Source organism: Pithys albifrons, chromosome 2 (assembly GCF_047495875.1).
Source record: "Pithys albifrons albifrons isolate INPA30051 chromosome 2, PitAlb_v1, whole genome shotgun sequence".
NCBI classification, from domain to species: Eukaryota; Metazoa; Chordata; class Aves; order Passeriformes; family Thamnophilidae; genus Pithys; species Pithys albifrons.
The window spans coordinates 58,983,649-59,008,774 of NC_092459.1; the positions used below are offsets into that span (position 1 = coordinate 58,983,649).

General features: G+C 41.9%; 1 protein-coding gene across 5 annotated transcripts in view; it reads right to left on the reverse strand.

Moving 5' to 3' along the window:
* Nucleotides 1-25,126, reverse strand: part of NHSL1 (NHS like 1) — a 192,111-nt gene that overhangs the window by 48,129 nt on the left and 118,856 nt on the right. For 4 of the 5 annotated variants that reach the window (XM_071549172.1, XM_071549171.1, XM_071549170.1 and 1 more), the window contains one exon: nucleotides 14,806-14,958. In XM_071549172.1, coding sequence (XP_071405273.1) covers nucleotides 14,806-14,958 — 153 coding nt within the window. Of the gene's footprint in view, nucleotides 1-14,805; nucleotides 14,959-17,255; nucleotides 17,735-25,126 lie in introns of those variants that run through there. The other variant, XM_071549173.1, reaches the window with a different exon arrangement.

Sequence of the window (25,126 nt, forward strand, 5' to 3'; positions counted from 1 at the left end):
CTGTGCACATCTGGCAAACTGCTGTGGTACTTCAGGAGAGGGGTGAAAAATGACTGTCAGCAGCCACAGTGAAACAAATTCCTTCCCTAGCCTTCCAATCTGGTACTGGATTCAGCCAGATCCAGCACATAACACTCACAGATGTGAGCACCCTGATGGGTTCCTTATTGGTTTGAGCTACAAATTATTAAAGGGATAAGCGGGCTGTGGCAGAGTAAGACAGTCCAAAGACTTTCATCAACTTACAGCATAGGTTAACATGCCAAATTGTCAACTTAGACACTGCAACTTTTACTTTTAGATGAGTCATTAACCACTGCAAACAAATACAAATACAACCCAAGGGCTGCATAAGAATGCAGGCATTTTTCCTCACATATTTGGACTAAGGCTTGGGGTCCTGGCTGGCCACTACTGTGACTCTGGTAACAGGCATCATGACATGCCGCAAAAAAGGCCATGATGGTTTGACCTGGGCTAGATGCCAGGTGCCCAGCAGAGCTGCTCTGTCACTCTTACTATGGAGAGAGCTGCACAGGGGAGAGAAAATACAACAAAAGGCGCATGAGTTAAGGACAGGGAGAGCTCACTCACCAGTAACAATCACAGGCAAACCAGACTTGACATGGGGGAATTAATTGAATTTATTACTAATCAAAATCAGAGCAGGAAAAGAAGTAAAACAAATCCTAAAAAACATGTTCCACCCATTCCTCCCTCCTTTCTGGTCTTAACTTTATTTCTAAGTCTCTACCTCCTCCCTGCTCAGCAACACAGGGAGATGGAGAATGGGGGTTATGGTCAGTTCATCACATGTCTCTGCTACTGCAAGTCATTCTCCTCCTCCAGTGTGACATCCCTCCCATGGGAGACAATTCTCCAAGAACTGCCCAACATAAGTCCTTCCCATGGGCTACAGTTCTTCACAAACTGCTCCAGTGTGGGTCCCTTTCCACAGGGTGCAGTACTTCGGGAAGGGTAATGCTGCTACAGCATGGGTCCCCCCACAGGGTCACAAGTTCTACCAGGAAACCTGCTCCAGCATGGGCTCTTCTCTCTACAGGTCCACAGGTCCTGCGGGAAGCCTGCTCCACTGAGGGTCTCCCACAGAATCAGAGTTGTCACTGGACCCTTCTGGAAGTGAGGAGTTCTTCTGGAGCATGATAGATACATGCCCTAATACTACTTGTTTGACCTTATTTAGTCTCCTAACCAAGAGGGTGAAGAAGACAAATAGTGCATCTAATGAAGGTCAGAAGAGCGCCAAAAACTTAAGGAAATGAGCACTAAAGGTTTCAAGTCCATCTCAAGTTCAAGTGAACTGAGAACAACAACCTGGCAGCTTATCAAGCTCACAACCTTCATGTGTCCAAGCCAAAAAAGCCATGAAACATCAGAAGCTATTGCAGCAATGTTGCTGATGAAGCCAAGATTGCTACAAATCACTAGAAGAACCACAGCAACAAAAAGATGATTTTTCCCCAAGAGCAGCTTTTCTATTTATGTACTGTCACTGTACATTTTGCAGCACTGCAGGAAACACACAGTGTGAATGGCATCCGGTGCTGATTTAAAGGTAAACCACCAGGAGAAATGAGCCCAGCTCAAGAAGAGATTACGAGTCAGAGTTACAACTTAATAAAATTATTACAGTAAATACAATGATACAAAGAGAAATTGGGTTTAACTCACATAACCCACATGTATAATCCAGCACCCTGGGGCACAAACACAATGGTGTTTGTTAGCCCCTGTGCTGAGTCCCACATGGTCCCCCTGAGGATGATGATCGCAGGCCTGTTGAAGTTCTGGTCCTCCTCTGGATCCAACAAGTGGTACCAGAAGTCCCCAAATCCCAAGATTATATATACTCAGGTTCAGGTGGGAATGCCCAGTACCTTCCCCAGGGCCAGGAGTTTCACAGCAGCTGGTTTACTCTGTGAGTCATGGGATATTTTTGTAATCATTGATGGTACATTAGCAGACATGACCTCTCCCTGGAGAAGAGTTATCACACCTGAGTCATTGGTGTGAAGACCCTGTCTCACAGGGCTCTCTAACACCCAGCTTGTAGCCTGAGGGGTCAGGTGTGCCCTGGGCAGCTGCTGCAAATGATCCATTATTAAGAGTCCATCAGAAATTACAAAAAAGGGTGTAGAATACAAGATTTTGGTTACACCCACACAGCAAGAAGCTGGTCCCAGCCGCTCTAACCAGGACACATATCCAAGGCCAACAAACTTCATCAGAGGCTTTAGGTAGATCTCTTTTACTTCTCATTGCAACAGCTCACAAGCACAGGGTCAAATACTACATCTAACTGAAGCAACAGTCATTGCCAAACCAAGGGTGGCAACTGCTGTTTAAAAACTGTTCTAGCTGGAGGCTCACCTGCTCCATTTCATTACTGCTATTAAAGGTGAACATGGTCTTCTCTAAGCAACCAGGTTCATATTTTCAGATAAAACGTATGAAGAAGCTAGAAATACTTACTCTAAGAAAGACTCCAGACACGCTTCCTTTTTCCCAGAGGAGCGGTAAGTTGGCCTAGTCCATGAACCCCAAACAGAGAAGAGCACTAAGTGAAAAAGTTCTAACTAAAGTTAGGCACATTACTTCAGATATGTCTGTAGTGATGCTGACTAGCTAAGAGAAGGATTCACTCAGTTGCAGTTATTAAAAATCTTCAGTTTTAAGAATTACATTAGTGCCAGCTGAACCAGGGACATACCCATTCTTGGTCAGACCCAGCAGCAGGGCTGACATTTCCCGCATTATCCAGCATACAGAACCATGCACAGCCTTTCCATATTTCTGCCAAAGAACTGCCAGGGTGAACTTCAGGCGACTGCATCAAGCAGGGCACAAGCACCCGCTTCTAAGGATGTGCCTGCCAGTTCAAATCTGCAGCACATGCTGCAGTCAAGCTCAAAGTCGTAATTTTTAATGACTCTGGTCTGAAATGTGCAATAATATGATTATGCCTCAGATGAACCAGTTTTGTTCACATGAACACTGGTTATTTGCCCAGGAAGATCAGCAAGCGTCACTGCCTTGGCAATTCCGATTGGTGACCATACTGGGTTCATCCCCCAACTCTTTCTGGGGCTGAGTGCACAGGGATGCTGCCTGTCATCTTCTGCTGCCTTGCAAGTGCTTTTCTGGCTAGCTGAAACCACAGATTAGTTTTTGTCCTCCTTCTTCTATACTAGTGGTACATAAATTTTCAAATCTCCTTTGTACTAAAAGAGTTGCTTTAAAATTACTGTAGCTAGATTATAATCTAATTTATTCCCATTTATGCGGTACAGTTAAATTCTTCCTAGAAAAGGAAATTTTGCCTGGAGTTGACATTTGCCGTTCACAAGGTGGTTTTAGTTAAGCGTGAAGCAAGTGTGTGGGAAATGCAGTCATAAACCTTTTAAAGGCCCCCTCATCATTTCCAGTTATTACAGCAGCGTTCAGGAGATGTGCAATCAAAGAAAATGTGTTAAAGCTATCGGTGCCCAATACCATCAAGTCCAAGTCTCTGCCATATACCCAACCACTTGTATATTTGCTCAGGATTGCAATACTGCAGCCTTTGCTAAATCTTGGCATCAGAGCTAGGTGTGCTGGGGATGTGTGCTGTACATCACCCTTCTCTGCTCTATTTCCTCCAACTCAGTAAACTGGGAAACAGGCAGATACCAGTAGCACTATGCTGAGACAGAGGGCTCAGGTGAGCCAGGTGCAATTCTGCACCAGTTTTGAGCCACAGGCACTGAATTCAGTGCTGTTGTGAATAACTCAACCTCCCCATGTAAAAGCTTATGGCCTTTGTGACAGTCAGGCCAAGGAAATGAAAATACCTCTGAGGCCTCACAGCCCAGATCTCCTCTTCATCTCATACAAAGAACTTGCATGTAATTGCATCTGCCCCTGAGCTGGTAATGCACAGTAGCCAAGTCTCACACACAGAGGCAATCTCCTGCTTTTCCAACAACTTGAAACCATATTCTTGCATGATAATTTGAGCCACAAATGACAGGAATGAACAGAAGGCACAGCATTGATACCTCACTAATTTGTCTGACATGGTATTACCATAGTAAAGCAGGATTAACGTTTACCTTGTCAGACCTACACACCGTGCTGTGGCAGATGGAAGGCTGGGTTTTCTGGGAGGGGACTGGATGCACTGGCTCTTTTCCTCTTCTTTAATTAACTTTGCTAACATCTTGTACCTATTGAGCTTCCTCCCAGTTAAACTAGTTGCAATATCTTGGAAGTTTACATGAAGCAAAATGCATAGCCCTGCCTGAAGCCTAAATTGGCAGAGGGAGATGAATTCAGTAATTTTCAGAATTTTTGTTTTTAATTGTAAATGAACTGTGCAAGATCAGGCAACATTTTTCACAACTTGCTTCATGAAACTATTATTTTGCCTGCCAGGATCAGGGTGCCCCATATTGACCCGGCTGTAGCGAGGAAAGCTCCAGGTACTGGTTTTCAGGGCTGGAACCCTTCTGAGTCTGTGACCTCTCAAGGTGCAGCCTGAGCAGCAGCACAGAACCACAGCCTTCTGCCACTACCCTGGACCAGTCCTCCATGCCTCAGGCCTCTAAGTGCAGTCATCACTCACTAAATTAGCTCTAATGAGATTATTCGTGTAAGCAAACACTGCTCACATGACTGTTGAGCATGAGGCTTTAAACTCTGTAGCTGTCTGCATTCTCCCATACATACTAAGGCACACTCACTCACATATTAAATAGTTCAATATATTTTTAAAAAATCCACATTTCTAAGTATTTATTAGTAACCAGCAAAAGCACTGGTTAAAGAATTAAATTACCATGATATTCACCGGTGTAAACTTAGAAACTTGGCATTGAAGTTATTCAGACATCTAAAGAGCTCCAACTTGCTTGGCATAACTACACATTCCATTGGATGGGTCAAGCGACGAAAGACAAGAAAATAATGTTCTGGAAACACTTGAATTTTCCCTGTATCCAAAACCAGTGCCTGGAACTCAAGATGAATTTTTAAAACCCAAGGAGACAACCCAAGTCAGACCAGGAGCTGCTTTCCAGCAGAGCAGACACACTGCCTGCCTGGCAGAGCTGCCCAATGTTGCTGGAAGAGAAACTCCCAGGTACAGAGGTAGAAAGGGGAAAGACCAGCACACTCTTTACTTATTTTTACACCACTTCTGTCTTCTAGTGAGCAAGAAGAGATAAGCAATGAGCTGACAGCTGCATCTGCATGCTTGAAAAATTATCTCAGCTGAAGTCAGGGTGAATTCTTGGCAGCGTCTTTCGTGTTGTAACTTGTATTTTTCTTTCCATTTTTATTTTTTCTTCCTTTTTTCTCCATTTTTTTTGTACTATAGAGAGGCTATTAACTGCACTAGTCAGCTAAACTGTCAACTACAGAAATAAATCTGCTGACTAGTATATTAAAACACATTTATTCATTCACTGCACATATCACTGGGAAACTGCTCTACTGCCTGAGGTCCAAAATCTTTTTCAGTCTTCAAATGTTGTAGCCAACTCCTTCTTCTGTAAATACACACAAACATGCTCCTCCCTAAGTCACAACTACACCGTCTTACAAATAGCTTTTCAAAATTTCACCTAAAACCAGACAGACTGTAATATAACATACATCTGTCTTATAAAAGCTAACTTTTTAAAATGATCTCTTACCTTACAGATTACACTGCACTTCAATAATCAAAGCATGTACTGTATCACTGGTTTTGATTTTAACAGACATTGATTTTACTACTGGTAAATAACTACATCATTTTAATTTACTTGGCACATATTTGGAATTTGTTTTTCCAGTTGAGTTGAGACAACTAAGACCTTGTGGGCTTGTGATAGACACGCGTGGGTGTCAGAAGACCTGGATTTCTGACCTGGCATTGATGCATCCGAGCAAATCACTTTGGATTAGATCCAGTCAAAAACTTACATCTTACAGACACAACATGATCTAAATTGCATGTATGTGCCTCCTGAATTCTGAGTCCAAGCAGATACATACACTCTGCCTGCAGCATAGGACTATACAGAGAGGCATCTCATGATAAAGCCAACTAAGGAAGACCTTGAGATATCTTAACTCTCATCCTCATCACACCAGTAACAACCAGCACTGGGTGCAATGCTGCAGGTCCTTCTCATGAGGGGCAGGAGAACGTAACAGGGATTTCAACTTCTTTACTTCTAGGTTGATGTGCTTTTCATCCAACAGCTGCCTAAAGTTTTGCAAGTTAATGTATTTTTCATTTAGATACAAATTTCAATTCTTTATGGATGAGGTGAACACAGGCGAAATCTCCAGCTTCCTAATGGTGTGCTCCAAACACTAAGCAAAAAAGGTTGGCATCTGAAATATAACAGTTGGAGTTTTGCTTTGTTTGGACCATTCATATGGTCTGGTGGTGTGTACTGAGACATTCTGAGCACCATACTGAGACCTTTTCAGAGGGCACAGCTGCCTTTGCCTACTCACAGCACTTGTAGTAAAATGTGGGTAAAACTAGGTCTATGCAGTTAACCTGAGAATTTCAGGGCAGTAACTTTTCAAGATAAAGACCTTGTTAAGAATGATTATGCCTGAGATCATAATTAAAACAGACACCGCAGTTCAAGGTCTCTTTGGTTAGTAAATCTAACTACTACCTTTCACTCTGTGCCTCTTTAGGGGTCCCTCATTTGTAAACTGGGGTTAAGAAAGCACAGTTCGCTATGTGCGGATGAAACAGACCACATAAAAGCACAGCTGTACAAAGGCAATCTTGTTTCTCACAAATATCTCATGCTAAACATGACTTGAAAAAAATGCAACTCAATTTAAGTCCAATGCAGTAACTATTTTTGTCCCTGGATCTAAATATGCAGCAGACAGCTTGCCTCTATCAGTTTACATGCCTCCTAAAAATTCACTCAGCTTGGATCAAATTTCATTCCCCCTTAAATGTATAAATCCCCATATCATTTCGAGAACTTGACTATCACAGAGAGTGCTTCTATATCAAAGCTTTGAAATATGTTGTAAAGCCACAGCAATGGTGCCCTTGTGTAACAACTCAACTGTAACCAATGCTGACTGAAAAGCAAGTTCATGAACTTCAGCTGTGATATATCCAATGCAGCATTTTGTTCAGACTCCCAATTAAACAGGTCGGGATTTTCAACAGATGTAGTACGGTTGCTGTCCAGCTGAAAAAAACCTTCTGCTCAACAGCTCAATGTAGGTGCTTTGGTTAGTACCAGACTTTGCCAATCCCATTACCTTTCATATTACTCCCTTCTCTTGCCCCAGAATACACTTTTATATTAGTATTTTTAGATCTTTTATCAGAACATATAGAAAAGCCTAAGACAAACTCGAAGACAGCGAACACTGGTACTCAACACATTCTTCCATAACCAAGAGCTATAGGAAATGGCAACTTTGCAATCCACCAGCAAAACTTAATTGTTTATTGCAAGGCCTTCTTATTCGATGAGTAACAAGAATGGTCTATCAGACTTTTTTTAAGACTGTTTATGTTCAACCAAGCCCAGCCACGCAGGTAGCTTGTAATGACAGATGCTGTCCAGTGTTTCCCAGAAACAAAGCTGCCTTGGGCTCCAATGGGATGAAGGCAGCCATAACAGAGAGCTGCTGGACTTGTGATGGAGAAGTATGTTGAATGGGTACTTCTAAAAAGTCTGACTGAAAGTGAACAAATGTGTTTATGTTAGGTCTGTTTCCTTCAACACACAAAGGTTTGCCCTTTTGTTGCGAAGTGGTAACTGGAGGCCCAGTCATACTGGGAATTCCATCCCTCCAGAATAATTCTTCAAGCTGCTTCAGGGTTCAGCTGTACAGATACTTGTACTATCACAAGGATGGGAAATGAAAGCACAACCTTATAGGGAAGCAAGTACAGTTAGATTTATTTTCAGGGGTCTAAATTAGATGCAAACATTTTAGAAGGATCCAAACTAAAAGCAATTCTGCAATGTGAAAATACCTTAGACAGGATTAAGTAAACATGTTATCATTCCTTTTCTTGTAGCTTTTAAAAAACAAATATATTTAATCTCAACCTTTGATTTCCCAGGTAATCTGCATGATTTAGCCACAGATAAAACCTTTTTAATGCCACCAAAATGCAGCAGCCATGACAAACTGTATTTGTTAACAAGCTGTCTCTAGGGAGTGCTCAAAATAATTATCACCATTTGTCTCAAGTTAATTTGAATTTCTGCAAGTGTCTTATACAACTGCATTTAGTGGTGACAAGATGTCTTAACAGTGTATTTGCTTCCTTTTGCATTTCTGATGCTTGCATAAAAATAATTACCTCTGCTTTTTCTGTAGCATTTTTAATGGGTATTTGTTGTTTTTTAGACAAGTGAACACACTCAATATAAAAATATGAAGGGATTTTTATTTGTTTTTTTCTCCTAGGACACTTTATGTTAAGTGTAAAGCTGTCTAAAATGCTGCAATCAAGCACACGTAACATCCTTATCTAAGGGAGTAAGAAGGAAGAAAAGCAAAATGGAATTCAAACAAAAGTCTGATATTCCTTGAGACAGAAGTTGCTTTACTTAGCACTGAAACAACAATGCTGGAGACAGTAAGAGGTCCAGTTTATTCGCTCTGCTAAAGGAATGGATCTGAAATGGGGAGACTTTCAATCATCTTTCAGGTGTATCTTCCTAAGAAAACGCATTCACCTAGTTTAAGAAAAAAATAGTATCACTGGTATTATATTGAAACAAATTTTTTTTCTTCTTTAAACTCTTTCACTTGAATTGCTTTCATTTATCATGCAATTAATCTACATGTAACTACCCTTTTTAACACTTAGTGCTGTACTACATAAACTAAACCTAAAAATAGGGAGCCTAAATGCTTCCAAGTAGCTCAATTTTGTAGCACAAGATCAGCTTTAAAACATGTGCAGTGCCGACTTCTGGTCAAATCCTGTTTCATCTCATTTGAATATTTTCTTTTTGAAACTTCTTATTAGAAAGGGCAGTTGGAGCATGGAACTTGGCCAAAACCATGAACAGATGTACTGTGAATTAATTCAGTAACAGAAAAAAAAGCAGGATACACGGGCAGAAGCTCTGGTAGTAACTTGACAATTGAAATTAAAATAGTGAGAAGTAAGTTGATTTCTGTTTTTTAATTTTACAGTTCCAAGGCTTTTCAGGAACATACACTTTACCCCTAGCCTTTAATGGCCTTTTACTTCATTAAGCTTTCCAGTTGGTAGGAAATTCTCATCTTGACATCTCTCTGAACCTGAACCAGACCTATTGTTAATATGAAGTAGTTTCTCCTTATTTTGCAGCTCTTTAATGAAACATAAGATTATTTTAAGTCCATAATCTTCTCAGCAGGATTATCAACTAGTCGGGCTGACCCTAATATTGCTCAACTGAACACTGATCTGGCAGATGCACCAAAAAAAACAAAGGCTAAACACATACCTGTCTGGCGGGTCTTGCAGCAAGACATAATAGAGGCTTTATAACTAACTACTTAAATCCGGTTTTATTTGACAATGCTAACCAGATGTCTTCTGGAAAACAAATCAAGTGTTTCAATCACTGCTGCTTAAATACATTCCTTGAATTTGGCCAACAAAGCTAAACAGAAGCTAGAGTCAGCCAAATCCCGCTCTTCTGAGGATGAGATAATAAATGAATCATTGCAGACATTGGAACAACGAGCCCTATATTATGTATGTAGCTTGAATCAACACAATTACCCTGAGGGGTGGGGGGAAAGCAAGAAGTACAGGCAGTTGTGCAGGAAGTTTCACTAATTATAGTCAGAAAATTATTATGAAAATCAATATATAGATTCTTCCAACTTTTTACAGCTACACCTTTCTCAGTACATATCTGACACCTTTAATCTATCTGCTGGAAAGGACAAGCCTGGGAAGTGACCAGCACTGTCTGCCAAGACTTTGCTCCTCATCTGCAACTTCAAAAGTGCAGAGAGTGTGCCAACAGCATCCGTCAGCAACTGGCTATCTCCTAACAGTCTGGTATCATTTCAGTCTGGCTGTGTTTGCCCTTCAATACAGTTATTTCATTCCTGCCCTTGATGCCAGTTGTCTCCCAACTCATGAACAAGAGACAACACACAAGAGTGGAGCTTGTCCACCCCCACTTTTTTCTTTTTTTTAAAATCAAAAGTGCTCTACATTGCTAATTGCAGGAACTGAAAGATAATGGCTCCTTGGAAATTCAACTGTGTGTGTCCTGCTCTGTCTCCCATCACTGCAACTGACTTATATCCATAGTTGATAGGGAATATAAGACAGTTCAAAAAATGTAGTCACAAAGAGAGTTCAGATACATGATAAGAATTTTTTTCTGTTCCTTTATCATATTTTGCAAGATTATTCGAGCCCAATGCATTCCAGATTACTTTAGGGTTTCCTTTCAGGACATTGGTCCCACACCTGTAACACATTGCTAATGATGCAAACCAGCCCAGAAGGTAAAGATACACATTTACAATATACTCCAAGCAGTTAAGCAAATTAACACTACCACTGTGCTGTGTCTCCTGCCCATCTTTGTGCGTCACGCCTTATTGTCTGTAATTTTAATAGTATAATATATTTTATATATTTTTAGAGTATAATATATCATAGAGTCTCAATTTCCTTTTATTATCAAGTATTTGTATTGTTGCTATATTCTACAGCTGTTATATCTGCACTTCCAGCTGAAGACTGCAAGGACCTCCTCAGACAGCAGTTTTTCAAATACAACCAGACAACCAGCTAGATCTGTCAATGCACCCTGTCATGTATGGGAGCTGTTTTACAGTGCTACCCTCTCGACTCTGATTGAACACCCACTGAACCTCGTGGCCTCACTCATGGACCAAGAACACTGTAGGAAACACTGCAATATGTGGCACTTGCCTCTTTAGCACAGGTAACAGCCTGCCTTAAATAACAATGCCACTCTGAAGAGCATTAAACTCACAGCTCTGTTACAGACCAGACCAGACTCTCAGGGCTGGTCCAGTGCTCAGAAGACATGAACAACATGAGACTAAACAAGCCAAGCAGTCCTTCTGCCTTGGAACAGAGCACACAGTGCAAGGGAAGAGGATTGATTTGATGATCCTAGCCCCATGCAGAACCTCAGGTCTTCCCTCCCATCTGTCGTCTTCACCTCCAGTTTTCATGACTTCCTAGGAAGAAACAATGGCACGAAGCAGAGTTACACAAGACTCCTCAATGGCCAGCATTGTTTTGTTTTTATCGGAACATCAGCTTGTTGAGAAACACCTTCAATAAGGTGAGCACGAAAACATTAGAAAGAGGCCGCATAAGATAGGCTTTCAGGAAAGGTCAGTTTGAGCAGCTTGGCCCTGAGGGTAAGTAAACATGCACCTTGGATGGCACGTGTCACCCCATATGCTTCACTAGGCACCCCAAGGCCTTGGCTCCTTCCTCAAAGAAAAGGGACAATCTGATTTATTCAATGCAAACAAAACATTAAGAAAAGATACTCTACCACCACAGCCCAAGAACTGCACCATTTTCTAACCATTCAAATCATACTGCAATGGTCCCATGACTATGAAGTGCAGCTGAAAATGCCATTCTTCCCAAGCCATTAGATTAAGTCACCAAGACCTTTCATTTAAAATGAAATTACACAGCCTGGGTTAAACATAGCAAGTCACTGATTTCAGTCAATGACAACTTTAAATTTTAATATAGGTTACATAAAGTAACTTCAGTTCTCAAGAACAGACATACTGTGCATCAGAAACTTTCCACCTTCCAGGTGCTTCATTTTTTAGTTCAGATTACTGGACAATACTGCTTTTTAGAACTTCAGAGGGAAGCTGAGCACCTGCATCCCTAAAGACAGCTTTACCTCAGTTATGAACACATTTGAATGCAAGATCTCACTACATATACTTGAAGGCAGCTTCATAAAGGAAAAGCACAGTATTTAAAAAAAATAAAAAGCTAGTTTATAGGTACAAAACCCTAAAATATCTCCCCATGTAACATTACTGTCACATGCTGCATTCATTTCCACAGTGTGATAAGCAGAGGACATATCAATATATAATATACAAAGTAAAATAATAAACTACACCAAAATTAATGAAAAAAATATTTTCCTCCTCCAACAAAATATTGCTTCCAGAAGAAGCACTCAGAGATCACCATTCCTCTCAAGACAGGTTAGATACCATGCATTTTAATATCTCTATCCCTAACCTTTTATTCTTAAGTTTTTCTACTCTGTTTTGCATGTACACTACTCCACTTCCTATTTACTGCAAAGAAAAGATCAATTTTGCTTTAGTTCTACTCCCTTCCAGTTTGTGCAAATGCTTTCTGGAGACAAAGAGGATTCATCCCATCCCTTCTGCAGAGTAGAGTGCATCTTGTCATACAACGCTACTCACTCCCCACCACACATACAGCATATTGGGTCACATATAGACATTCTACTGCCCCATGGTTCACCTCAACCAAAGAACATGAAACACAAAAAAGATGTCAAAATGCATGGCTCATCATGAGCCCAAGAAATGCAAAACTAAAGCACCTGTGCTAGCCCAATGCTGCTTCTCTTTAGACTACTTTTCTTCAAGCTCTTCCATGCTATAATCACATAACACTGATTTACATCCTACATATTAAGAAGCTTTAGAAAACTCTGTCTTTTCTAAAGCAACAGGTGGAAAAGTCGTTCAGCAGTTGTCATGTCACAATTTCAACAATAGTTTTACACTGAATGAAACTCTGCTCTGGATACAGAACTATTAACCCAACTCTCCAAATACGATCAGAAGCACCAGCACCTTCCCGATTTCACAGTGCTGGCTGAAGCAGCAGCACAGTAGAATCGATAAACTTTAGTCAGTGCCTTTCTTACTACTCAGAGCCCCTAGACAAGAATGAAATTACTAAAAATGGTGTTAAATTCATGCTCGATAAACTTTAGTCAGTGCCTTTCTTACTACTCAGAGCCCCTAGACAAGAATGAAATTACTAAAAATGGTGTTAAATTCATGCTGTATATTCTCAGGACTGTTACAGGCCACAGCAAGAAGTTATTTTAAAACTGCACTTAGGGGAAAAATGTGGCTCAAGGAAAGTGCTTGAAGTTAAAGAAATAAATAAATGAGTTGTGTTCACTAAATCAGCCGTATGAGGTCTGATAAAAGCATGATCACAGTTTCTTCTCTCTCAGTTAGTACCCTAAAAGCACAAAACTGAAATTCACTTCATTACCAAGGAGTTCTACATCATGTATTCAAGCCAGTTTATTTAACACAAATGGCTCACTAGTAAGTTCTAGTAGTACTGAATAGCTTCTTTTTTATGAGCAGCAGCTATAGAGAAAAATCAGAGCAGATCAAAATAACTTCAGCTGTGTAAGCTGGGGGAAGCAGCATATATTACTTGGTTTCACACAAATATATTAGACATATATTTATTTAAATAAAACACGAAACTGCAGTAGATACATTTCTGATAAAACTAAGAAAAACAAAATCAGTGCAGCATTTTAACCTGTGAGGTTTTTCTTTTACAACAGTCCAAAACAGAGAATGGAAAAAGTATTAGCATGAGTGGCTAAAATTCACAAAAAGCTAACCACAATCAGTATTCTTTTTAATCTCAAGCAGGCAAGTATTTTTATTTTGTAAAGAACTGGCAAGTGTGCCTGCAAGGGAACATTAAATGTTCCAAGGCTAAGGAGCAGCATAAATGTATTAATCCAATAATAAGTATAGAGGGCACACAGGCTATCTGCTGAGCCATGCAAGAACCAGTAACACTGGCTGTCAAGACTCCCCTATTAAATGGTAACAAAAAGCACAAAGCAAGAGACAGCGAGAATCAATTAACTGGGGAAATGGCAAGAGAAATAAAATACGGTGGTTGAACACTTCTCTATTCAGACATACAAAATTAAGCTTTTTTTGCATCTACAAGGCAGAAATGTCATGTTAAACATGTTAAACCAGGTTAACTCTGCAAGGTCTCAAGTACCTGCAGTTCCTGCTGAAACAAAAAGGGACATGAATGAGTTGGCTCTTTGTAGGGTAACCCCTTTGTTAAACAGCTAGTCTAAAATAAAATCCAGGTTAACCTTTCCCAGAACACAGACACTATGCTGTTATTTTAAGCTTAATGTCTGTCCCAGGGGCAGACGTTCTGCAGGCCTCCCTGCTGGCTGCCTGGCTGCACTAACACAACACAATGCCTTCCACTGACAGACTGTACAGGTATTTCCTCAATGAAGGAGCTACAGGTCCTTAAAAATATGCTGCACTCTTCTGGAAGAAAGCACTTTAACTACTGGAGGACTCCTTTCAAGTGCCTTGTTCCCTATTTCCCTTTTCTGCCCTCAGTGCCTTTTCTGACCTCTCACAAGTGGCCACAGCCCTGGGAATGACACTTTGTAACAAAAGAAATCACCAAATCAAACTCCTCTGATGTGGTTCTTAGTCCATAAACTGACCATTCAAGACTTAATGAAATGGAAGGTACCATTTTGGAAACTCTCCAAAGACTAAACAGAAATGGCCAACAGAAAACAAGCTTTTCCCTTTTTCTGTTCTAGATGCTCTTCCAGGTAACACTACTTGACCCTTCACAGCATAATGTTCTGGATACACTGCAGACAGAAAAGGAAATAAACTTCCAAAGCTTGCAATTTGGATATGTTTGCAAAGACTGTGTAAAAACTGCTGTCCCTTTAGGACATGTCTGTGTCAGTAGCAGCATCTTACCTCTCAGTACTGACTTGAGGTTCAGCTTGGCTTGTCTGTGCAGGTCCTCCACACAAGGTGGTCTTGAGGAGGGTAGGAAGACATTTTCCTGCTGGTGCCATGGAGCAGTGTAGTGCACAGACCATCTACTCTCTTCATCTAGGTTGGAAACAGCTGCAGAGACACATAATAATAAGAAAATTAAATGTTACTCTAGATAGCTCTATCATGAAACCCCACGTGTCAGTTTGTCTCACATCATCTAAAAAAGGAAGAAGCACTGTTTGCCACTGTAGACCCATCAAAACACTCTCTAGAACCTCACCTCCCTAACAGTTATAAAACACCAGTCCTCTCATCTCTATTCTAAAATGATGTACTCTAGGAAACCCCTGTCCTTCTTCCCAGATTTATACTTGCTGTTTTATTTACTCTCAGCTTGCAACTCTGTTTTCCTCCCTCTAGCTCCCAATCTTCACAAAAGGAAATCAATTTTCCCATCCCCTGATCATGGCAGGTGCTGTGCGGTGCAGAATAGCTTCCTCTTGCTCAAAGGTGACCCTGGGAATATGACAGTCATCATGAGAGACTACAACAGGTTCATTTGTATTGGAAAACAACCTTGTTTGACCTCATGCTTGCTCAAACCAGGAAAGAAGATTCTGGTAAAGCAAATAAATTAGCTACTTTCCTTTGTCATAAGTGGAAAGCAGATTTGAACAAAAGCAACTCCATGGACAAATACTGCTTAGAGCACAAAAGCACTGAAGAGAGGCATCTCTGGCCACTTCTTTGCAGCCAATACACACATGAAAATAAAACACAGACCTTGTTCAAGTTCAAAGTTCCCTACAGACAGTCTAGCAATGAATCAGCCAAAGCACATATTGCCAAGACTTATCATTTATGCTTCCCAAGAGACAGCCACTGCCTTTTGTTTCAAGTTTATCATCAATAAAAATTTCTACAGTTGAATAGCCTTATTCCTCCACCCTGCTGTAAACTGAAAAAGGGCAGTTGGGGGTCATACTTTATGATCCCCCAGGCACCCTCTGGCCTTCAGCCAGCATGCCTAACATCCTTGCTTTTTAGCTCTCCAAAGCAGAAAGAGCCAACTACAGCTGTGCTACCTCCCAAGCACCTGCCCTGCTGCCACAGCTCCACTATCCCAGGCTGCGCTGTTAATTCTGCATCTTCCCTTCACTTTCTTTGCTGCTGCTCTGCCTGTGGCATCATTTTGTGAAGTTTGTCTGAAGCCCTCGTGGCAGCAGACGAGGTATGTAAAAGTAAGAGAAGCAAAACAGAGGAAAAAGCCTCCTGACATTTGAAGATTTACTCTTTCTTTAACACCACTGTGCATCTGCTGGGATTATTTCAGATGGAAATAAGTGGTATTCATTAAAGAAAACAGTGGATCTCACTTCAAAACCTATGCACAGGTTAATACTCAATGCCTGTTTTTTCCTAAAAGGACCTGAGGTAGGCAGAAGGTCCTTATCTATCTCTGCTCACATTTTTAGATTAGTTTCAGACCTCAAAAAAAGTTTTTTAAAGACTTTCAATGGGTGTCCTCATCTCTGAGTCCTGGTCCTGCATCCCATGCCCTCTCACAGACATACCGGCTGCAAGAAGGTAGACACACATTCAGTCTGTGCCCGCTTTCTCCATTTTTGCTAACCACAGGTCAAACCTAAAGGACGACAAATGGACAAGACACCACCTACCTGGATACAGCAACAGTCACCCTGATCTAACAGAAAAAGTGATAGGCAAAGTCACTGAAAGTCATCCTCACCATCCCCTGGCTGAGCAGGTAGGTGGGGAGGAGAGTAAGATTGGAGGAGGAGGAGGAGGAAGAGGAGGAAAACATCCACCATCTGGCTGCAGTCCTGCCACGTCAAACTCAACAGAGCAGTAATGGTCATCAAAACTAGCCAAGAGAAGTGCTATGCACAATTGCCAACTACTGTCTCTAGCGTGATTTGTCAATTCTTCATGACTTAAACGGAGACTCGCAATTTTAAAAGCCATTCTGAAACGAGAACATATTTAAAAAACAAACTTCGTCTCAGAACAAGCTGTATGTAGCTACCTCAGACACACATGCCCACAGCTGCACAAGCAGAGACAGATGTCAGACAAACTATGAGGATGTCACGACACACAGCCCAACATCTGGGCATTACTATCGCGACGTCGGGACACCCTGTCTCGTCGCGTTGCACATCGAGAACTTTGGCTGCTTCAAAACCATCCTGATAAGGCACTTCCAAAGAAAGTGTCCCAAAGCAGGGATCCTAAAGCCCCTCATAAGGCTGCCCTCCACACGGCTCACAATGATCAATAAAGAAGAGACAGAAATAAACTTATAAAGAAGATGCAAGAAACAGGAGCAAAGCTGAAGGGAACTGCGCTTTCCTTCAGAACTGCGCTGCCTCCCGAAAAGACAGTGAGCACAAGTAGCTACTTACTCTTTCTCTTGAAAAGTTTCATGAGAGATTTAAGTTTTGTGTTGATGAAAACCACCATCTTCAGGGTACTGAACTGAGATCCTGGAGTTGAAATCCCATAGAAAGGAGGAGCTGCAGAAAGGTGACTGCCAAACTGAGCCCGTTCAAACTTTGCACACCAAATTTCTCTTCTCCAGGCTTCTCCTCTCTGCCTTTCTTTCCTGAAATTACTTTAAATCTGTCTAGATCTTTCTGATGGACGAAATAATTTACAATTCTTTAGCCTGAATTTCTCCTCTTTAAATGTAACCTTGTGGGTTGACAACAGCCAGTTTTAACAAGTAAAACAGGAGAAAGAAAAACACCCAGTTGTAATTCACGTGTGCGCAGGACCAAAAATCGGCTTTCTTGCTGTCCACGCAGTTACTCTGCCCTTGTTCTCTTCCTTGCCTCCGCTCTCCAAGTTTGTCTACTCCAGAGTCCCGGGCTGGCAGGTGCTTGCTCTGCTTCCCATCGCCCAGCGGCTGTGCGAGGGAGCGGCAGGAGATGCCGCACCTTCCCTGCCCCCGCCCCCGCCCTCCTCCTCGGTGCCCGCGGGCGGGGGGGCTGGCCAGCTCCGGCTTCCTTCCACTTGCAAATGAGTGTTGCATTTTCTTGCAAATCAGGATACCCAGCTTTCCCACCGCTCCCATCCTAACTCCTTCGCCCTCCTCTCCTCCCCGCCCCCCTGTTTTTATTTTTACTGTCTGGTTCCCAACTCGCAGTCTCGGCTCTGCGCTGCCTCCCCTTCAAGTCCCACTGCTCCCCCCGCAGTCACTGCCATTGCCTGGGACATCAGGCCACTAATTTTACCTATTGCATTTCATTCAGTTACTCTCCTAATTTATTCTTATTAGCGTCATCTCAGACCAGATACATGGAAAACAAAATCGAATTATTTCTGGCTAATAGAGGATCTGTTATTCATCAGATGAAATTTCTGCAGGGAGATGAAAAAGGCTAGCTTTTTGAGATGCACATTATATCCTCATGTCTTAAAAAATGTATCTGTACAGAGGTCCACAGCCATCCTTCCTAGGAATTAACTGCAATTTTGCAGAAGTTAAAGAGAAAATTCTAAGCACCAAATGAATGTGCTCAGCAGGGCATGCCCTTCGCACAATGTTCAGGCTCAAGAAGCAAGCCTTCCCTCACAAAGCAAGCTTAGGAAAACCCCTCGGGCTAACAATGAGAAGGATTTTTTTCCTCAGGAAAAAGAAAAATGCCAGCAGCGGGGGGCTCAGGCTGACCCCAAAGCTGCAGCAGGATCCGGACTCTGGAGCACAGCATGTGAAAAGCAGATGCTCCACAGTAACTTCTAGGTTTCACCAAATAGTTGAGACTCAGCAGTGTGCAGCAGAACTGAAGTCTGTTCATCATCATCTGAACACACTATTACCAGAGATTTTACAATTGCAACATGGGGTTGACATAAAAACTGCCATTAGCAGCAGGTCTCTCCAGCAGCTGCTTGTCCAAGACACATTTTGAGCAGCTTCCCTCTGCCAAAGGGACAGAAGGCAACAGTGCCATGGCAGCAACGGCAGGGAAAGCATCTCTGCTTTTCGCAGTGATTTCCATCAAGCACCTTACACAAAAAATTACTCTCACCTCAAACTCAGATATTAGGATAACTATTTCATGTTGGTTTTGAATCAAATACACAGTAATACCACTGTCAGAAATTTGCCATTACCCATACAGCATTAAAACCACTTTAAATGCTTGCAGGATACACCCTGATGAAAGTAACTCCATTTCTAACTCCAGAATGACTCCATTTCTAACTTCGCAATGTTGCCATCCGAGACCAAACCAAGCATGTGGTAGCTCCTTTTCTAAGGTAGTGTCATCAATCTGTTTTAGGATGTAGGATGTGCCTTCTCCTACACATTCCTCTTCTTTGCCATGTACGAAGGAGAGCATTTGCAGAGGGGAAGGAAACAGTTTCAAACTAGAAAATGAGGGAGACTGGGCTACTGGGAGTGAGAGAGACTCTTCACTAGGTTTTTACTGGAACCTCGAAGAGTCTTGCAAGCCCTGGGAAGCCAGACTTGTTCCCTTTCCATGGTTAAGCCCTTGTGAATCAACATGAACCTGGGGGTGCTTTGGACGGATCAGGGAACCCCTACCCATTTCACCCTCGGCTATAACTGGCTGCAAGGTCAGCCAAATGCACTGGTTTTGTTATGGCATCCTCAATACACCCTGGAGCATTTCTCCTGCGTAAGAACAAGCACTTGATGACTGACCTCTAGCCCTTATCTCCAGCATGGAGGCAGACATTCAAAACCACTAACAAACAATACCTAAATTGATGTCCGCCTTTCATCACCCCCACCCCCAGCCCCCGACTTTGCTTCCACCTTCCCTCAGGTCATGCTGTTAAAGATGTCAAACATCAAAATGGCTACCATAAGGGGCTACTCCAAAGGAAAAACTGTCTGGCTTACTTGTATTTGCATCTCTAAGAATGGGCACTAGTTCAACGACCACCAAAATCTCTTCTCCACTTGAGACAAATCCACTGACTTCCATGAAATTCATCAGGTTGTCTCACTCCTGTTTTTTTAAAAGGCTTTTCCTGTCACAAGAAACTATCACTGTAACTGGCATCTAATGCAGTTCTGTGAGAACTGTAGCATGAAATGACTGTGCTCCTCTGCACTTTGCCTCTCTATATTGAGAAGAGAAGGAAAAGATGGGGCAGTTTGAGAAAATTTATATTGTGGTTACTACACAAACAGATAAAGGACTTTACCCTCCAACATTACCAATCCAGCAGACCAACCTACAAAGTCCCTCCGAACAACAACAACAAAACTACCTACAATTAACTTGATAGGAAAAATTTAAAAGTTTGTTAAAGCTGCATAAACCCAACATCAATAGTAGGTGTGTACACACTGATATCAGTTCTTTAAAAGCAAATGACTCAGAGACAAGTAGCAGACCGAGGAGACCTTGCTCTGTGACACACTTGCTACTCCACCTTGGACAAGTTAATATTAAACCACCACCTCGGTTACCACATCCTTACAAGCAGGGATCACACTCACCACCACGCAAGGATTACAGAAATACAAAGAAGTCAGGAATATCACAAGGAATACAGAAAATATGGAGATGTTCAGCAAATGCTGATTTTCACTTCATACCAGATGGGATTAGTCACAAAGTTCAGCTCAGAAGAAACTCTGTCCTAACAAGTCAGGGACTGAAGCAAAGCGAATGAGAGGCACAAGATGCAGTGCCAAGCAGCATGCTCAAAATCACAACTGTGTAACAAACTAACTAGAAGAAGGCTTTTTTTAGTTCATACTATCACAGATTTAAATCCCTGAGTGGTTAAACTATTCTAATTTTCTAGCAGAGGCCACATAGATCCAGGAGAGAGGTGAACAAGAGCAGCTGCGTTCACGTGGCATGCCTGAAACGCCGTAGCCATTCATTCACTCCTCTCCCTGCTCTTTCCCCTCTTTAGAGGGGCTTTCCACCTTACCTCCTCTGGGACAGCCACCCCTCCACATTCACAGTGACATAAAACATCAGTGCCTGTGAAAAAATCTGCAAATATTCAGCTTCCACGGAAATATTTCCAGCCCAGGCCCTGGGGGAGGAGAGCTCTCCCGAGTAGCCCCCACTCACAAACCAGTGCCCTGAACCACACACCAGTGCTCAAGATCCACTGAGAAAGTTAGGGCTTTATAAAAAGGCAGATGTTGAAAAGTGAAGTACTTGAGTTTTTCATAACCAGCTGCCAAGCAGCAGCCCCACTGTCAGCTGTGTGCAGGGACACTATGGAATCAGTGAGAATCAACTAATGTCCTCTTCCTACTCACCAGTCCATTCATCTATGTAGCACACAATTTAAAGTTTTTTTAGTTTAAATTTAAGTTTAAAAAAAGTTAAAACATTTAAGAATAGTGAAAGCAACCCATCCCTGTTCCCTCCCACAAATGAAGACAAATTTTACCATTTTATTTTCATGAAGGAGAGGTAAAAAGAACATACGTATCAAGTTCACTAAATGAATGATGCCATCAAACTACTAAAGTGTACTATCATCTCAACACCTAAACTTCAAGTTGCAAGCCTTAGCAACTTTATTCAGACAATTGAAAAATTCATATTAAACAACTGTGTAGCATTTATGACATTTCAGGAGGAAAGACAAAGTAAAATCATTGATCTGAGCTGGGAACTGCATCACGAGAGCTCTTCCAGTGAGTCTCTGTTCAATGAGCAAAAGGGAAATGCTGGCAAGCAGACATACTCAAAACAATTCAATCGATGCCTTTGCTTTTTACAGACACATGAGTCAGTCACTCAAAATGAGTTTCTATTGTACCACGCTACAGCACCTTGGTGGAGATGAGCAGGGAAGAAGCTGTTGGAGTGGTTGTTTTCAACACGTCTGCCGGGATGGGTCCACACAGGACATGCTCGGGATTGCTCCTTGCCACCCCCATTTGCCCACTCTGAGCAGCTGTGGTGGCCTGAGCGGTGTGGCTATGGAAGTGACCCCCACGCACCCCTTCCTCAGGCTGCACAGAGACACCCAGGTGTCTGCAGGGCAAGCCTGAACATGGAGAGAGGGTTATAAACCCTTTCTTGAACATCACAAGGCTCCTGTCTGGCTCAGATCAATACCACCTGGTTTTGAAAGCTGCACTTTTACTTCCAGATGAGACTTCCATCATAAAGATACATCAAGAAGGCCAAAACGCCTCAAGTGTTTTCAAAACTTGTGCCCAAGCTTTCTGCCTTGTTCTGGCGACCTTCATCCATGCTGCCAACCACTTGCCAATGCCCAGACTGAAACCAAAACACCCCTGCACAGCACAGGAGTCAGTAATTTATGGTCAGAATGGGTTTCTCTCTCCCCTGGACCCAGCGCCCGCCAGCCCTCTCCCAGCATCTTTCAGAACAAAAGTGCTCCTTCCACAAAGGCTGTCCCAGGCGGCACTGCATTCAGCTCCCTCCCGTCTCCAGCTCCGCTCGCTCACAATGGCCTCTTTCAAGGCAACCTCAGCCTTGGTGAAGCATGATACTTCCCCAGCTATTGAGAAATTACAATTCATTAAACCTAGGATCAGGAGGAAGAGAAGGAGCAGAAAGAACAGGGGAGAGGGAACAAAGGAGAAAAAAGTATTTTATCCTAAAGCCACCATAACAAAACAGCAAGAAGGACCCATGCCCCAGTGAAGGGGCCAGGGAGCTAGGGCTGAGCCTGTCCCCAGTGCCGCTATAACGGGACAGGTATTACTTGAAAAGAGGGTACCCGGCTGTGCCCTCCTTTATCCAAGCTCATAAAGGATTATGGCTGCAGGCTCTGGGAAAGGGGCAGACTGTCGGGGTCAGGGGAAAGAGGGAGCAAGATGAGAAGGAGAAGCAACACAGTCTAAGCCAGAGAGGACAGAAAAGCAGCAGACTGATTGATCTGATGATCCTATTTAGGTCACAGCACAATAAAGCTAATTCATTCCTTTGACAATTGAAAACATCTTCCACAGGATCCTCTATCATGCAAACACATCACCAGAGAGAAAAGGCAGCATTTGGGCAGGGCTGCTGGCAAACAAAGCAGCAGTTTCTTTTGGTTAGAGCATCTCCCCACACACTGTAATGGCAGGCAAGAGAGCAGAAAACATTTAGTGAATGGGCAATTTTGTTTTACTTTAAATTGCAGAACAAAATCCTTTTTCCTTTGGCCATTCCTGAACCTCAGCTAAGGCAATTTCAGCTCTCAGAAGAGTACTTTCCTCTCTCACTAGAAATACATTCTTAAAATGTCACCAGGAAATAGTCTCAGTTTAAATTCTGAATTCTCCTGTGCTATGGCTTATCCTGAAGAGCTGATCAAAAATGGCTGGGGAAAGTAAATTAGTCTACAAAACCTTGACTCTTACGTGCCCTAGTAATGCACCATAGAGAAAATCCTTCTCTTCTGAATTAGTAATGGAAAAAATACCACGCACGTAAGTTTGCAAGTCTTGTCATTAGAACCACCCTGTAGCATTGGGAACAAAACTAAGAAAATCAGATTGCAAAAAATTCCATCTTTGAACTTCTGTCCCCAACTGTCTCCTTGTAATTCCATCTTTGGCAGCTGTGCACTTGTGCATCCACACTAATGTCCAACAGACATCTTCAACTAATCTCAGTCTGCATTTTCCTGACAGGCATCCAGAATGGGACACGTTCCTTACTCATTTCACTTATTTAAAGGTCACAGAAAGAATTTTTGTAGCCTATCTCGGCCTCCCCACCCAACATTGCTCTTTGGCATACTTTTATTTATACGCAGGTCATCCTGGTATAAGGGGTTGGCAGGGTTTTTTTCTCCTTTCTGCTAACTCTCAAAAACTCTGTGTGAGTCTTATTTGACCTTGGAAGCATACTCTCTTAAAATTAGACTAGTGCATGCTATAGTTTCCTAAGAACTTTTACAACCTATAAATGAAAACAAGTTAAGCTCCCTGGGAAATACCAACCTGCATGCAATCACACAACTGCTCATGCCAAGATCAAGCAGCATGCACCCTCTCACTGTCTCCCACAGCAACTTGAAAAAAAAATGTTGTTTCTTCCTCAGAAACTTTCAAAAACATTACCTGAAAAAATGTTATCTGCATGACACAATACTAAAACAATAAGTAAAAGTGAAGGTTCACAAATAATAAATGGGCAGTAGTAACATTTGGTATTACCCTTAAAGCCCTAAGATTTTTTACAAAATCTGAAAACATGGGTGTGTTCCAATTAAAGAATGACATAATCTGCCCTGAAATACATTAGTTTCCGAACTAAAGTAAGGCATCAAGTTCACATTATGGTCACCTAATAAGTTGCTGCAGGATTCAGCAACCTGTAGGGAAACAACTGCACCAATATCTGTACCACCGCATCTCCAAAGAATGGCTTTGGCTGGCCATGGGAATGTGGATCTCAGATATAATCAAATACCAACAGATTTTGAAACCAATTTTTAGGGTTATATTTGTGTGTTCAGGATCTTATTAGAAGTCCTCAGTAAAATCAAATAAAAGGATAGCCTTCACACTGCTAATTGTTTGAACTTTCAAAATTTATAATGTGAATACCAATCTAAAATTTTGTTACCGTTGGTTTGATTGAAATTTTCAGAGATGCGAACTTCCTTCTTGTTGGGTCGCTAGTGAAATGCATCTAACAGTTTAAATGATGCTACCATGAACAACATGCCTTGCCACAAAACATCTTCAGAAAGCACTTGTGAGCACACCATTTACCATGCATTTTAGTATTGTAGGAATGGTTTCAGTAAATAAGTATATGGGGGCATTAAGCAAAGAAGAGGCATCACCATCCTCTTCATCAAAATGTAATCCATGAAAGATTAAAATACGGAGATTTTCTCCCCTCCCACTTTCAGTCTGTCATTTCTACCTCCAATTCCTACCAGAAAAACTAGTTATTCCCTGCTATGTCTGGAGAGCTTTAGGAAACCAACAAAACAGAAAAGTTGTAAGGGTTAACATACATTATTTAAAATGAAAGATGCCATTTTCAGTTGGTATCCCCACTAAGCACAAAATATAAACTGCAGAAAAGTTTGCATTTTATTGGAAGAGTTGAAGGAAAAGTTGGAAAAGTTGGAGAAGTGCAAATATAGAACTTGAGACAGCTGATGCTAGTTTTAAAATAGTTTCTTTGAGTACTTTCACTGTTTGAATCTGAAAAGCTTTGAAAGTGTGCAGCTATAGCACCATTACCTCCACATCATCTCTGAACAGGTCACAGGCTGCGTAACCTGGCATCTTCAGAGTAACTTGCTTCCAGTGGTGAATTCTCACTTGAAGACAACTGAA